The sequence below is a fragment of the Alexandromys fortis genome, unplaced genomic scaffold (genome assembly GCF_014885135.2).
Source record: "Alexandromys fortis isolate MF-2015 unplaced genomic scaffold, M_Fortis_MF-2015_v1.1 scaffold_58, whole genome shotgun sequence".
NCBI lineage: Eukaryota > Metazoa > Chordata > Mammalia > Rodentia > Cricetidae > Alexandromys > Alexandromys fortis.
The window spans coordinates 2,482,258-2,499,027 of NW_026067940.1; the positions used below are offsets into that span (position 1 = coordinate 2,482,258).

Genomic DNA, 16,770 nt, shown 5'->3' on the forward strand with positions numbered 1-16,770 from the left:
TTTTAAAAGACAGGCTTTCTCAGAACCTGGAGCTCACCGCTTTGACTATGCTGGCTTAGTCCCCAAAACTTAGCTATCTCCTCCCCCAGCACTGGGGTCATAGGTGTGTGCTGTTCTGTCCAGCTTTTACGTACGTGCAGAGGATCCGAACTTAGGTTCCTTTGCTTGCGCAGCAAACGGTTTACCCACTGAGCCCTTGTCTCAGCCCCAAGTACGGTATGCTTTGGAATGAGCACAATGATGAACATGGGCCGACAAAGCCAGCAATAATGTAGTCATTGAAGAGTGCTGGTGTATGGGCCAAAGAGACGTGAGTTGACATGGTAAGGGAAACATTCAGTCTGGGCTCTGAGCTTTTTTTGAAGATTAAAAGAGGAAAATAGTAGTAATGATGACTCCTAGGTTTCTGGCTTGTACAGTCGGAAGAACCCTGTAGTTCACTGGTGTGTAGAACTGTGGAAGATGTTCAGGTCTGGCAGGAAAGATTGGTAGTTGACAATTTGAGGTCTTTTTTTTTGTTTTTTGTTTTTTAACATTTATTTATTATGTATACAATATTCTGTCTGTATGCCTGCAGGCCAGAAGAGGGCGCCAGACCTCCTTACAGATGGTTGTGAGCCACCATGTGGTTGCTGGGAATTGAACTCAGGACCTTTGGAAGAGCAGGCAGTGCTCTTAACCACTGAGCCATCTCTCCAGCCCCTTGAGGTCTTTTTTGTTTTTTCGAGCAGGGTTTCTCTGTAGTTTTGGAACCTGTCCTGGAACGAGTTCTTGTAGATTAGGCTGGCCTCAAAAGAGAGCCACCTGCCTCTGCCTACCTGGTGCTGGGATTAAAGGCGTGCGCCACAACCGCCTGGCCATTTTGAGGTCTTATACTTTTCCATTCACCTAGATTTGCCAAGTGTTAACATACTGTTCAGTTTATCATCTGTTCTCCCTTCCCTCCTTCTACACAAACACATGTATACATTATATATGTGTTTATATATAGATAAATACAAATACAAATATGTGTGATTTTTTTTTTATGCACTGGGGACATTGTACCACTATGCCCCAGTTATTTCACTGTATTTTAAATATAAATTAATTCTCTTAGATAATTTCCATAAAAAAATCAGAAAATTAAGCCGGGAGGCAGAGGCAGGTGGATCTCTGTGAGTTCAAGGCCAGCCTGGTCTACAAGAGCTAGTTCCAGGACAGGAACCAAAAGCTATGGAGAAACCCTGTCTCGAAAAATCAAAAAAAAAAATCAGAAAATTAGCTATGATATATTTTCTAATCCACAACCATGTTCAATTTTGTTTCAGTGCTAATTATCTATATTATTTCTCATTGCAAAGTCAAATTATGGATTATGCATCGTACTTGGTGTGTTTACATTTGCTTTTAATCTTTAATAGTTCTGTAGTCTGTCATGACAGCAACATTTTAAAAGCCCAAGCACCAAGCTACATGCTGAGCTGTGCCTCAAGCTTTTCCCTTGGCTCCTGTGTTAGTTCTTGCCAATCTACCTTTACAGTGTGTGCCTGGTAAAAGCAACCGGTTTTCTACAGGAGTTGCCTGGCTCACCTCCTTCCCTGTGGTCCTCTTCAGTGCTCCGGAATGCTGGGCTTACTTAGCAGACGTCTCCTTCCACCTTGGGTCTGAGTGGCTAGAATGGTGATGAGATCCTGGCGTGGGTTCTGGCCGTTTCCAGAATAGGAATGCTTAGAACTGGGGAAACAGAGGGTAGCTTAACTTCTCTCAGTGAAGTTGATAGAAGCTCAGGAACCAGAGACCATGTCCCAAATCCCTGGTAACGTCTGCCTTCTGTCTTCCATCTTCTTTGGCCTTCTTTCTTTCTTCTCTTATGATTACCACCACTGCCACAGCCACCATTTGTTTTTCTACACCAGATGTGCCCTGTTGCCTCTTTGCACAGCACCATCTCTGCGTTCCACAAGGCTCTTGGCAGAGGTGTCCTGGCATCTAAAGGCGAGCCAGATCGCCTGAAGGGAAGATGTTCAAATAGAAGAAAGTTTCTTTGCCCACTGTGTTCCTCCCAAGGTCAGAGTGACTTGACATCCTCTCATACAGTGATGCCAGGAAGCGCTGGGGTTGGGGTAGAGAAGTGGTAACTCCTCTTTTGCATTATTCTCCAGTGTGTGAACCTTCAACGTTAATTTTTTAAAAAAAAAATAAAATGCACTTTTATCTTATCAGTTATTTACGGGATGTCTCTGAACTTGGATTTGTCTAATGGTGTAGTAGTTGAAGATAATATAAATCTGGCAAAACTGCCGCAAAAGATACGTATTCTCAGTAAATCAGATCACATGACATGGTGTTTGTTTCACTGTCAGGGATGTTTGCTGTGATCATTTGCCAAAGTTTCTCCACTATAAAATGAATTCTTTACATTTAAAAAAAGATTTCTTTTTATTTTACATGTGTGAATGATTTGCCTGCTTGTATGACTGTACACATGTGTGCCTGGTACCGGAGAAGGTCAGAAGAGTGTTGGGTCCCCTGGAAGTGGAGGTAGAGATGGTTGTGAGCCACCATGGGAGTGCTGGGAATTCAACCCTGGTCTTCTGTAGAAACAGCACATTCTTTTAACCACATGGTCATCTCTCCAGCCCCGCTTTTTTTTCTTTCCATTTTTAGTTAATAATTTATGGGGATTTGACTCTGTAAACTTGTGCCTACTATTTTGGCATCAGGTAATGATTTTGCCTGAATCTATAACAATTATTGCTATCTTTTCTCCTCATTTATTAGTTGGTACTCTACTACAAGAAGAGCTCTTTCTTTCCTATATATTTACTTAGCTGTTGGGGCAGAATCGTTGGTTCATCTTTTATTCAGTGCATTTTAATCCTTTACTGTTATGCATTTGGTATAACTCAAATCGCCCTAGATTTGACCAGTAGGATTCCCTTCCATCTGGAGCCTCCATCCCTTGACATAGTTGCACCACTTCTTACAGCATCTCCTTCCTCTCTGGCATTCATGCCCACACATAGTTAAGCACATGTGTGTGGGGACATACGTGTTCTAAGCTAGCCTGTACTTTCTCTGTACCAGGCTTTGATGGGAAGAATGTGGGAAACTAAGATACAGATTGTAGATTGCTGTGGAATGTTAATTTAGCAGAAAGCTAACACAGAGAACATATAGCTACATGTATTTTTTATTTTTCTCTGTGTATAGTATGTTTTAAATACTCTGTATTTATACTGACATTTACTCTTTCTTTTTTTTTGGTTTTTCTAGACAGGGTTTCTCTGTGATTTTGGAGCCTGTCCTGGAACTAGCTCTTGTAGACCAGGCTGGCCTCGAACTCACAGAGATCCACCTGCCTCTGCCTCACGAGTGCTGGGATTAAAGGCGTGCCCACCACTGCCCGGCGACATTTACTCTTTCATACAACACTAAAGTGCCTTCTAGTCTTTGTCATATTGTAACCCCTTGGCCACTGAGAAACCTGACTCCTGTGAGTTTAGACTTTTTGTGGCATTCAAGGGAATTAAGTAGGTTGGCGCTTCCATAATGATCTGAAGGAGTGAAGTGGTGACCTACGCTTGAGCATGCCATGCGGCACGTTCAGTACTCAGCACATGGCTTGGTAGTGAAGCTCAGAGGAGGAAGGACTTCTTAATTGGTGTCATCTGTATTTAGACTGTGCTTTATTTTAGTAACAAGAGCCTGCTCTCTGTCATAGTTCTGTGCACAAGTGACACAGGACAGGGACATTAGAGTAGGAAGGGGCAGAAAAAAAGATGTAGAAGTTAGGGGATAATTAAAATTGCGAAAACTTTTGGGAGTTGGATTTTAACATCCGCCTTGTTGATGCAGGACACTCTCTCGTTTCTACTTTACTGGGCTAGCTGGCTTATGACCTTCTGACCTGCCTCTACCTTCTCTCCTGCCCTAGAATTACTGGTACAGTTCAGACTCAGGCTGGTAGGCGTGGCAGCCAGCCCGGTACTCTCTGAACTTTTCTCCAGCCCCCCTTTAACAGTGTGATGTCAAAAGCATCTTTAATTGTAGCTTCTTAGATTACTAGTACTATGAGTTTCTTTTACTGTTGGTGATGATTTATTTATATTTTTCAGCTAATTGAAAGTTCAGAGTTGGGCTTACCTTTAGTTGGAGGTTTTTAGAATTTGTATATCAGTGTTAGTAATTATTTCAGAAACTTTTTTTTTTAAGATTTGAAAAATGAGGCAGTCCCTTCCTATCTGCTGCCCCTTACTGTCTTACTGCAATCTGTTCCTCTTACAAGAATATGGATGAACTGGCAGCTAACCCTCTTCTAGACTGTTGCCTGAGCAGTACTGTCGCTACTGCACTTGCAATGTCTGTGAATTTCAAAATGTAAATGTAGTCCGTTGATAGTAACGCGATTGAGATAGGTTCTATTAAAGACCTGCACACAGGAAAACTTGTCTTCTCTACTTTACAGTTCTCACAGTGCCATTTCACTCGGCCATTCTGTAATTAGAAGTTTTTATTTTGCGTTTTGTTCTAGAGTTCAGAAAAGAATGAAACATTTTACCTCTTTTTGCCCTTTTTTTTCTAATATTCTGTTTTGGCTTGTTTTCAAAAAATATATGCAATTCCAAATAATTTTGAAAAATAATATGTCAACCATTGTAATCTGTTTTGAAAGTCTTTTCTTAAGAATGTCCTTGAGGATTTGTGTTGGGTGTGGTGGCTCTCACTTGTCACCCCAGCCCTTAGGACACTCAGACAGAAGAATGGCAGCAAAGTACTCAGTATGGAGTTTTTCTTTCTTTTCTTTTCCTTTTATGAAAATAACTGCTGTTGAATTTATCCCGACAGTTCCTGCGAGTATACAGTCCACTCTTGATTGCTGTCCCTCCCATGCTCTTTGAAACCCCAACCCTTCTGCCCTCCTTCCTCGGAATCCCTTTGCTTCCATTCCCTTTGTGACTTGATGAGTTTCATCAGGGCCATCCGTGTGTCCTGTGTATAGCGCTATTTATTGGAACCTGATGGGCTAGCCAGTGTCTGTTCTCCCAGAATCCATGTGTACGAGAGTTTAGCAGGGAGGGCAGGCCTTGTGAGTTACTTGATGTTTTGATAGCAGGCCCAATCTGTGCGGGCTCATAGCAGGCGGCTCCAGCTGCGGTGAGAACATGATTGTGTTGGCCGTGCTGTGCCCAGAAGATGGCTTTCACACCAGCTCTCACACCTCTTCACCCCTCCCTTCTTCTGTAAAGTTCCCAAACCTTAAGCAGTGGTTCTCAACTTGCGGTTCGCAACCCCTTTTGGGGTTCAACCAACCCTTTCACAGGGATCGCTTGAGATCATCAGAAAATAGATACTTACATTACAATTCATAACAGTAGCAAAATTGCAGCTATGAAGTAGCAACGAAAATAATTTTATGGTTGGGGGTCAGCACAACATGAGGAACTGTATTAAAGGGTTGCGACATTAGGAAGGGTAAGAACCACTGCCTTAGAGGGTATGAATGTCTTTAGGGCTGAACCAGTTCAACCGTCACCACCTTGAGCAGCCACATACATGTCTCTGTGTTTATTGCTGTTTGTTGTAAAGAGAGCCTCCTCTAATTAAGGCTGGAGGCAGAAATTTATGAGAACAGCTTGGTATCATGACAACTTTTTTTTTAATATTTATTTATTATGTATACATTATTCTGTCTGTGTGTATGTCTGCAGGCCAGAAGAGGGCACCAGACCTATTACAGATGGTTGTGAGCCACCATGTGGTTGCTGGGAATTGAACTCAGGACCTTTGGAAGAGCAGGCAATTCTCTTAACCTCTGAGCCATCTCTCCAGCCCAAATTTTCATCTTTTAGAGGGTTGAAAAATACTTTGGAGAGAATTAAAGACAGGGTTTCTTTGTGTACCCCTGGCTGTCCTGGAACTCACTCTGTAGACCATGCTGACCTCGAAGTCAGAGATCCTCCTGAGTTTTGGGATTAAAGGTGTGAGCCACTGTTGCCCAACAAAACTACTTGTAAGCATATCTGAAGTAATGTTTTGTGTATTTGTTGACAAGGTTTCTCTGTGTAGCCCCTGATTGGCCTGGATATCCTGGAATTCAATTTGTATGCCAGGGTAGCCTTGAACTCACACAGCTCCCTGCTTCTGCCTCCTGAGTGCTGGATTCACCTGAGTGTGCGCCACCACACCTGCCTGCATTTGAAGCACTCTTTGATTTTGCTCTAAATGCTTACTCTTCTTGTACTACCAGCGTTGTTTTCAAAGTAGACCTTTCATCTAAAGTTTATGCTGTGCCTTAATAAAATGAAAATAGCGCCTTGGCCTTGCATCTTCCACCTTCCACCCATGTGATCTTGGAATATCAAAGCCATTTTTTAGTGTATTACCTGTTTAGAACTAAATTTCTGATTTATAGCTGTGGTGTCTTGGGGCAAGATAACTTTTTTTTTATGTCAAACACATAAAAGGTGGTTAGGATTCATGTTTAGAGCAATGCCTGACAGTGTTTACTTCTGTTATTTACCTGTGTGTTGCCCTACTTGTCTTTTTCACCAAGATACTGTAAAGCTGTGTGAATATGTATAGATGGATGTGAAGCCATTAAGTAAACGTTATGTGGATGTATAGATGTGTGTGTGTGTGTGTGTGTGCGTGCGTGCGTGTGTTGGCTTGTTTTATGTCAGTTTCACCAAGCTAGAGTAATTTGGGAAGCAGGAGCCTCAGATGAGAAAATGCTCCCACCAGATTGGCCTGTGGGCAAGTCCCTGATGCATTTTCTTGATTGATAATTGATGTAGGAAGGCCCAGCTCACTATGGTGCCCTAGGTGCTATAAGAATGCAAGCTGGGGAGATGGCTCGGAGGTTAAGAACACTGGCTGCTCTTCCAGAGGTCCAGAGTTCAATTACCAGCAACCACATGACAGCTTACAATCATCTGTAATGAGATCTTGTACCCTCTTTTGGCACGCAGAAAGAACATTGTATGCATAAGAAATAAATTAATCTTGAAAAGAAAAGGGAATGCAAGCTAATGCAATCCAGCCGTGAGGGACAGGTTAGTAAGCCATCTAGGTTCCTGCATCCAGGCCCTGCCCACTTCCTCAGTGATGGCCCCTGATGAACTATGATGTGAAACTGTAGACTGAAATAAACCCTTTCTTCCCCCAAAATGTTTTTGGTTGGTGTTCTGTCACAACAGTAGAGCCCTGACTAAGACAGGTAGAGAAGCCTAGAACCCTAGTAATGAGTACTCGCTTTTCTTTTTGCATCGCTAGTGTTTAGATGCCAAGGTTACCTATTAATTATTTTTACTTCTATTATCGGAAATAAAATATCTGCTAAGACATTTCATAATAATTACCTTTTCTTTTTTTGTTTTCTGTTTTTGTTTTTGTTTGTCTTGTTTTAGAGAGAGGGTTTCCCTGTAGCCCTGGCTGTCCTGGAACTAACTTTGTAGATAGACCACCAGGCTGGCCTCAAACTTAACAGAGATCTGCCTGCCTCTTGCCTCTCATGTGCTGGGACTAAAGACACACCACCACTGCCTGGCTCACCACACTCTGAAGCTTTTCTCCTTGTTTGCTTCTCCTGTTGTGTCTCTCAGAATCATATCTTCTATAGAGGGAATTTGTATCTTTCCTTTTAGGTCTTATGCCTAGCCCCATGCCCCAGGGGAAAAAAAAGGAAAACCATCTTGCCAATTAAAGGAGTAATTAATATTTTTAGAAATAACTTCAAATTCTGTGATGTGAATAGTAATTCTTAAATGATGCGTGTGAATTTTTAATAGAAATCTTACAAAAAGATTTTTTCCCTTAATCTTCATAGACAATGTGCCAGAGGAACTTGAAGAACCGTTTTACACAGATCAGTATGACCAGGAGCACATCAAGCCGCCTGTTGTTAATCTGCTTCTGTCTGCTGAGCTGTACTGTCGAGCTGGGAGCCTCATCCTAAAGAGCGACGCAGCCAAGCCCCTCCTGGGCCATGATGCCGTAATCCAGGCATTAGCACAGAAAGGCCTTTATGTCACTGACCAGGAAAAACTGGTAACTGAACGAGATCTCCACAAGAAACCCATACAGATGGTAAGTCTTTGTATATATGTAAGATTATTTCTAGTCTGAAATGCATACATTTGTGAATTGTACTATAAGGTAGAAGGAAATACATTTGAACATTTTTATTGCCTCCACACCTAGAGTTTAAAAGCCGTCTTGTTCTTATAAAATTTGCTTCTAAGTTAAAGATGATTTTGACAAACTATTTTGGAATATTTGGAGCCTTCTAATGTCTGGGAGAAAGAATTACGTAAATTTCAACTATTTTTAAATGCTTTTTCTTTAATTAAAGTTTTCTTGTTTTAGAGATTAGCTATAAGAGATGGAAATGGACCTTGACTATCTTTGTAAGACAAACATTGTAGTTTTCCTGCAGTGGATGGCGCTATATAGCTCAGTGATAAAATTGGCACCTGAAAGACCTTGCCTGGGCTTGGTTTCCAGAGCCACACAGAGATGATATGTAAGGGGATGAGTTTGGATCCCAGCAGCCATGTTGAGGCCTCTGACTCTATCACTGGGGGGGGGGAGGGGGGGCGGAGACAGGAGAGTTGATGGGGCTTGCTAAGTTGCTAGCTTAGCCAAAACAATGGGAGCTCTAGGTTCAGTGAGAGACCCTGCCTTAAAGGTGGAGGGTGATAGAAATGGACAGTTGACACCCTACTTTGGCTTCCATGTGTATACATCTATACTCACATACATATGCACACACCAGAATAATATTTAAAAATGTAATGGAAAAATGGGGGGAAATCACAAATGTAAGTATTCATTTATATGCTTCAGTTATGATAAATTCTTATGCATTAGATACTTTAGCTTACTTAATAACCATTAACTCATTCTGGTAGAAAATACTTGTAGAAGGATTCTAAGTGGAATAGGTATGTAGGAACTCACAGATAGTCTATAGACATGAATCCAAATTTTTTTCTTTTTTTTTTTTCAAATTTTTTTTTCTTTTGGTTTTTCGAGACAGAGTTTCTCTGTAGCTTTGGAGCCTGTCCTGGCACTAGCTCTTGTAGACCAGGCTAGCCTCGAACTCACAGAGATCTGCCTGCCTCTGCCTCCCGAGTGCTGGGATTAAAGATGTGCCATCACCACCCGGCTGAATCCAAATACTTTGAAACTCACAGTGTGCTTTGGGTAAATTTCACAAAAATACAAGCATCATCAAGAATGTTTCTGAAAAGCAGTCTTTTGAGATGGCTCAGTGGTAAGAGCACTTGTCATACCATTGTGAGAACCTGAGTTCAAATCCTCAACACTAACATAAAACAAGCGAAGGGTGATCTCGTAACTCTGTAACCTCAACACTGTGGGATATAGATACAGGAAAATCACTGGGGTTTGCTGGCCACCAGCTTTGCTCCAGGTTTAGGGGAGACTGGAAAGAATAAGGTGGAGAATGATGGAACAGACACCCAGCATATCCTTTGGCCTCTGTGCATGCACACAGATGTGCACACCCACAGAAAGAATGCTAAAAATTAAAGTGGTTTGCATACTTGAATGATTTTTCATGAGAATAGTAGTCTTGGGATAAAGGGCTGTTATATAGAAGGGTGTATTATAAAACTCAAGAAGAGTGAACAAAATCACTCTGCTTTCTGTTATCTTTAAAAAAAAAAACCTCATTTACTACTTGTAAGGAATTGAGAGAAATTTCTCAAGAGTAATTTAGTTAAAAATTTATAAAATAAATTATTAAGGATAACCTGGAATGAGATTTTCTGTTCTCATTGATAGCTCCAGATTCACATATGGTTACCCTCCCTGACTTGTGCCAACCATTCACTGGCTCTAGGGACAGTTAAATTCTATTTCTGAGTATGCCACAGTCAGCGCTTCAGGATTTACTCTCTCAGTTGGATTCATATGATAGCTACATCCACTTCTGAGTAGTTGGAAGTCTCAAGGCCAAGTAGATAGTTACACAGCACACTATTGACTCTGAAATAGCATTCGTTTGGGAGTTGCTCTCCCAGACACAGGTATGTGTTAGGTAACCCAGAGGTCCTAACATAGCTTATCTATCTTCAGTCTTCTTAATAGGAAAACAAACTTTGCATACTGGCTACAGTTTTTCTAGTGCAGTTTGTGTGTGTGACCAAATAAAGTATTTGGTAGACATCTACTTACTTTCTTAGGTTTCTTTCACCCCGTAGAGCTTGTTGGCAATTTTGAATGTTTACTATTTACAGACTAATTTAAATAACTTATTGTGCTCCTCTTCTTATAGCTCTGACTTCTAATTGTTGACTATTACAACTTCAGACTAGACTCCATCAGTAGTATCACATTTACAGACCTGTATTTGAATTGTATACTTTAATTTTTGTCAGAATCCACAGTTTTTCAGTTGTAACTTTTTATTGTTGCTCTTGTAAATTACTCTTTTAAAAGCCTATATGAGAACTTTAGTGGTAAAATTTTGCTAAGAAATTTTTGAAATGTAAAGTGAGTTATTTAAATTACCAGTTGCTTCTTTGTCTTGCTTTTTAGAAGGTTATCATCTAAAATAATGTTCCTCCAGTGAATGTATTGATACCACACCTTGCAGTTCTGTATAAGCTTAGTGATTTTAGTATATTTTATTTCTGTGTGTATGCCTTGCAGCTTTAGAGTCAGGATAAATGTAATAGTGTCAGAAGAATCATCTTGACTTTTTAAGACAAATATTCTTCCTGATTCTTTTTTCAAAATGTATTTTACTTGATGTATGTGAGTATGTATTTTGCTCACATGTATGTGTGTGCACTGTATTCATACCCGGTGCCTACAGAGGCCAGAAGAGGGCATTGGGTCTCCTGGAACTAGAGTTACAGGTTCCTTTAGCCTCCATCCGGGTTTTGGGAACCCAGGTCCACTGCAAGAGTAGCAAGTGCTCTTAACAGATGATCTAGGCCGGGCGATGGTGGCGCATGCCTTTAATCCCAGCGCTTGGGAGGCAGAGGCAGGCGGATCTCTGTGAGTTCAAGACCAGCCTGGTCTACAGAGCTAGTTCCAGGACAGGCTCCAAAGCCACAGAGAAACCCTGTCTCGAAAAACCAAAAAAGAATTAAAAAAAAAAATCAGATGACCTAGTTCTTCATTTGATTCTTTTTTATCAAAGACTAAGACAATATAATATTTAAAGAACTAATTTAAATGGTACATTTCCCCTTTATTTTTACTCCGCCTTCTGATTGTTGGTTGCTAAAACTTCACACTAGAGTACATCGACTTCCTCACAATTGTGTATTTGTGAGAGAGGTTTTTCAACAAAATGTTTTAGTTTCTTCTGGGAAATGAGATTAAAATGGGGTGAGAGGGATGAATAGAAGTTTCCTTGTCATTTGATATATTTCTGTATTGGTGACTTTTGCATATAATTACATACCTGTTTTAAAGTTTACAGAGAAGAAATTTAAGTTCAAGAAGTGATCATTACCTAAAGTGGTTTCACAGTCAGCCTTGATTTTGCATTAGCAGATTCAGCTGGAATTGAAGCTACTTAAGGAAACAAAACCAAAACTGTCCATGGCGAACAGCTTTTTTCCTTGTTATCCCCTCAACAACTTATTTTAACAACATGTATAGTGTTAACTCTCTGTTGGGCAGGACAGGTAATGTGGAGGGAGGCATTATACATAAGTACTTCGTAGATGAGGCTTGAATCCCCAGATTTCAGTGCCCCTGGGAGGTCCTGGAACAGCTGCCAGGACATCCAGGAATGACTTCAGTTCAGTATTAAAAGCAAACTTTTCTGAGGATTGACAAGAATAAATAGTAATTAATGCCAAATTTTTGACTGGTAATTAACCCGAGGAAGAGTTGCATATGTGAAAATTACAGATGAACATTTCTCAACTAGGAGTATATTTTAGGCAAAGTCTTATCAAAATTTCAGAACAAATACTGGTATCTAAGCTGACATGAAAGAATGGACCCAAACGCTAATAAGGAAGATAGATTGTTGAATTAAGAGCGGCGGGGCTGCGTCCCCAACACCCCGGCCGCTTGGCTAGCTCATGCCCGAAATAACAACACACAAACTGTATTCATTTAAAGAACTGCTTGGCCCATGAACTCTAGTCCTTACAGGCTAATTCTCGCACCTGGACTAGCCCATTTCTAATGATGTGTGTAAGCACCCCAAGGTGCGCTTACCAGGAAGATTCTAGCCTTCGTCCATCCTGGGAGAGTGTTGCATGGCAAGCGTGGCGTCTCTGCTCCAGAGCAGAGCTGTCGAGTCTCTCCGGGAGCAGAGCAGAGTCTGACCTCACTTCCTCTTCCGCCCAGAATTCTATTCTGTTTCCTCCTCCCATCTATGCTCTGAGCTAAGCCAAGCAGTTTCTTTATTGCTCAGCCAATGAAATCAACAGATTGATATATGACACTCCCACATCAATAGATTGAGAACACAGAAAAGGTTTTGATTGTTCTTTCGTGAAATGTAATTTCATGGGAATTAATATCAGTTGGGCTAGAGTGCTGCTCGCTGTCATAAAACAAGTGCTGAAACTAATTGCCAGTTTAGAAATCAGGAAGCAGTAAAATTAAAACATCCCCAAAGCTATCTGGGAACCCTGAATATGGACAGTGGACCTCTAGCCAGAGCGGCTGCGTCAGCACCTGTAGGGAAACAGTTGTGTGTGCTTGTTCTGCTTTGACCAGAGTATTAGTGTGCCCTGCCAGCGTTGAGCTTGTGGGATCCTTCCTGCGCCTGCCTTCTGCCATACTCAGTCCAGGGGCTTCTAGTTCTTAAAATCTGTTTTTTATGGGTGGTTCTATGATCAAGAATGTACGGGAAAGGTTTATCTAATCCGGAGTTTTATTTTGTGCATATGATATCACATAGGGCTTGGCAGTGTGAAGTGATTTGCCTAAGAGAGCCCTGCTCTGTAGGGTAGCTAGTTAGAATTAGAACCTAGGCATAGCTGTGGGTTTCTAAAGCATGTCCTGGCTGTCCTAGAGCTCACTATGTAGAGCAGGTTGGTCTGGAACTCAGAGGGATCCACCTGTCATCTAGACTGGAAACTGAGAGATCAAACTCTTGGTTGTGAATTAATTTTCCAGTCATATTTGTTCATGAATGTAGGGAAAAAGTTGACATCCATAAAACTAAGTAAATGTGCATATGTATATAATATCATGAGATTGTTTTTTAGATATGGCTTGCATGACAAGGTCTATTGTTTATTTTTATGTAAATCAAAGTATTTAATTGTAGCTGGGTCCTAAAGGCTCCCTCTGGGGAGGGGGTGAGAAGGGACAGAGTCAATGGCATAGACTTGAAGAGTCAGTCAAGTGGCAAAACAGACTCATTTACTCAACAATGGGGAGAGCCTTATATACCCTCCTCCCAGCACCCAGGCTGTGTCCCCATCTGTTGACATCGCATGGTCATTCCTCATTGGCTAGGCACAATCAGGACCTTTGACAGTGCTTGTTGCTGGACCCTCAGACAGCATCACAGTGGTTGCCCCTCATTGACTAGGCCTGAGCAGGTCCTCTGTCAGCACCTGTTGCTAGGTCCTCAGGCAGACTCCAGGTTGGCTGTCTCTCGGCCTTGTAGGCCTTATCTTCCTATACTTATTTTTTTCACTTTTTATTTTATTATGTTTTAATAAAATAAAATAAAAACATGAGACTGGGCTGGCTTCCAACTTCCTGTGTAGTTGCCTTGACCTTATACTCTCCTGCGTATAACTCCTAAGTGCTGGGATCCCAGATGTAGATGTGTATCACTACACCTGGGTGGGTCTTGGTGGGCATCAAATCTAGGTCTTCTTGCATGTAAGGAATCTCCCAACTGAGCTACATTCCCAGTCCCCAGATTTTATATTGAAATCCTTTATTCTAATGAATACAGAAGAAGTAACTTATTCTGTTTACTTAATTATAGTTAAAGTAGGATGATATATCACTGGATAAGTAAGGCATCACATGTTTTCTTCTGAATTGCCAATGTTGTTGTGATGGAAGCTTTATTTATTTACTTGTCAATACTTAGTTAGGATGTTTTTGGTGAGAGGGTTGGCGGAGTCTTGCTACATAGCCCAAACTGATCTTAAACTCATAATAATCTTCCGCCTCAACCTTTTGAGTTCTGGAATTACAGCTGTATACTCTTACCTGACTATGAAATATATATATATATATACATACACACATATATCTGTGTATATATATTCCAATATATATATAATTGATATAGTATATATGACTAAAGCTAAATAGTTGTGATCCACCTGTACTATACTGCTTTATTATACTACCAAGGCAGGGTCAATGAAGTTGTAGCTATGATGTGGGAGGTCCTTCTGTGTATATGTTGCTTTTATTGGTTAATGAATAAAGCTGTTTCGGCCAGTGGCTTAGAGGAATAGAGCAAGACGGGAATTCCAAGCAGATAGAGGAGGAAAAGCCGTGGAGCCACCAAAGGAGACAGACAGATGTCCAGGAACTTTACCAGTAAACCATGAGCCTTGTGGTAAAATATAAAATATTAGAAATGGGTTGATTCAAGATGTAAGCTAGCTAGGAATACACTTAAGTGATTGGTCAAGCAGTGTTTTAATTATACAGTTTCTGTGTAATTATTTTGGGTCTGGGTGACTGGGAAACGAACGAGCAGTCTCCAACTACCTAGCTAGACACAGATGGTGGAAATATATACATATTGGTTTTTCGGGACAGGATTTCTTTGTGGCTTTGGAGCCTGTCCTGGATCTTGCTCTTATAGACCAGGCTGGCCTTGAACTCACAGATATCCACCTGCCTCTGCCTCCTGAGTGCTGGGATTAAAGGCATTCACCACCACTGACTGCCTGGTAGAAATAATTTTTTTACTCTTAGTAAAGGTATTTCTATATATAAAGAAAATTTATCTTTTATTATGTTCTATGCTGTGCACTCACTGATCACTAAGAGGGTATCTTCACTTAAATAATGAGTTTAAGAATCTAGTGAGGAAAGCACTGGGGCATGTAGAAGGAGCAGCAGGCCGCTTCCCTCCGCCCGGCTCCTGGCTCCCGGCTCCTGGCTAGCTTTACCCCCTAAATAACAACACACAAATTGTATTCATTAAAGCACTACCTGGCCCATTAGCTCTAGTCTCTTACTGACTAACTCTCACATCTTGACTAACCCATTTCTAATAATCTGTGTAGCCAGTAGTGGCTTACCAGGAAGATTTTAGTGTACGTCCATCTTGGGCTGGAGCTTCATGGCATCTGATCCAGAGAGGAGAGGCATGGCGATTGCCTAACTTCCCTTCTTCCCAGCATTCTTTTCTGTCTACTCCACCCACCTAAGGGCTAGCCTATCAAATGGGCCAAGGCAGTTTCTTTATTAACCAATGAAATTAACTCCTCCATCAGGGGCAAGCCCCTCATCAGAAGTCAGGAGATGTGTGCTCTGAACTATCAGCCTAACAGTAGACACCAACCACGAGGTAGAGGATGGCTCTGCTCTGTCCTAGGAAAAGCAGCGTAGGATAGGCTAACAGGATGGGGTGAAAATGGTGACTGAATTGACAGAACTGTTTGACCCAAGTTTGTCCTACTGTGAAGTATGCTGTTTATTAAATTGAAATGTGTCTCGAGGTCAGATGGAAACTGAAACTAAGAATTTTACCTTTTTTCCTGAGTGACAAGATCATGGAATAATGGTCATGGTATTCTCTGTATTGCACGCGCGCATGTGTGTGTGTGTGTGTCAAAGGGAGGTGGGGGGATATAAGAATGAATACTTGTGGAGGACAGAGGATAACTGGAATTGCTTTTCTCCTTCTACTTTTATGTAGGTTCTGGGAATCAAACCAGGTAGTTAAGTTTGCATTTTACCTATTGAACCATCTTGCCAGTCCTTCTTCCAAGTTGTGAAGGAATTTTCTTGACTGGGAAATGAAGGATGTGGTGTTGATAATGTGTGGGGGAATATAAGGCAGTGTTTAGTTGTAGCTTTAGCATAAGGTACATATTGGGAGATGTCAGGAATTGATGCCTCAGAATGGGTGGAAACGGCCCGAATGCTGTGACAAACGTGTTCTCCTAGAAGGAAGGGAGACTTACACAGACTAGGGGTTAAACCCCACAGAGAGGGTATAATCAGATTTGTGTTTCAGAAAGTCGCGTTGGTAGTACTGTCCTTGGGAGGGTAATGTTGCTGGGGCCTGAACTACAGAAGAGACGAGAGCTGGGGAACTGTTTTGGGAGAGATGGAGGGCTTTGTTTCTTAAATTCTGTGAGATGAAGGTGAATTTTTGACTTCTCAGAGTTGGAAGATGAAGAGAGATTATGAACAGGAAAAGAATTCAGGCTGTACATCACACCTCTAATAGTTAATTGGTAGTTAATAGTTAGAAGCAAAGAGCCTCTTAGTTTTACCCATTCTAGAGCTCCTCAGGATTGAGATGGTCTTCATTCTTAGCTTCTGGGATCCCTTTGGCCTCATGTGGAGGCCAGAAGTCAACATGAAGAGGTCCTTTCTGTTGGAAGATGGGGGTCCCTCAACCTAGTCTAGTTGGCTATCAGGTGCCCAGGACTTGGCCTGTCTCTGTTCCCCTGGGGCTGGGATTACAGATTTTTGTCACCATGCCCAACTTACTTTTGAAATCATTTTGTGTGTGTGTGTGTGTGTGTGTGTGTGTGTGTGTGCATTTCCTGCATGTGTATCTACACCACATGTGCTGCCCAGAGAGACCAAAAGAGGGCATTGCATCCCCTCTTTTTTTTTTAA

The 16,770-nt window shown here is 41.4% G+C and overlaps 1 protein-coding gene across 2 annotated transcripts in view; it reads left to right on the plus strand.

Moving 5' to 3' along the window:
* Nucleotides 1–16,770, plus strand: part of Camsap2 (calmodulin regulated spectrin associated protein family member 2) — an 83,832-nt gene that overhangs the window by 9,258 nt on the left and 57,804 nt on the right. For both annotated transcript variants that reach the window (XM_050147704.1, XM_050147705.1), the window contains exon 2: nt 7,811–8,070. In XM_050147704.1, coding sequence (XP_050003661.1) covers nt 7,811–8,070 — 260 coding nt within the window. The remainder of the gene's footprint in view (nt 1–7,810; nt 8,071–16,770) is intronic.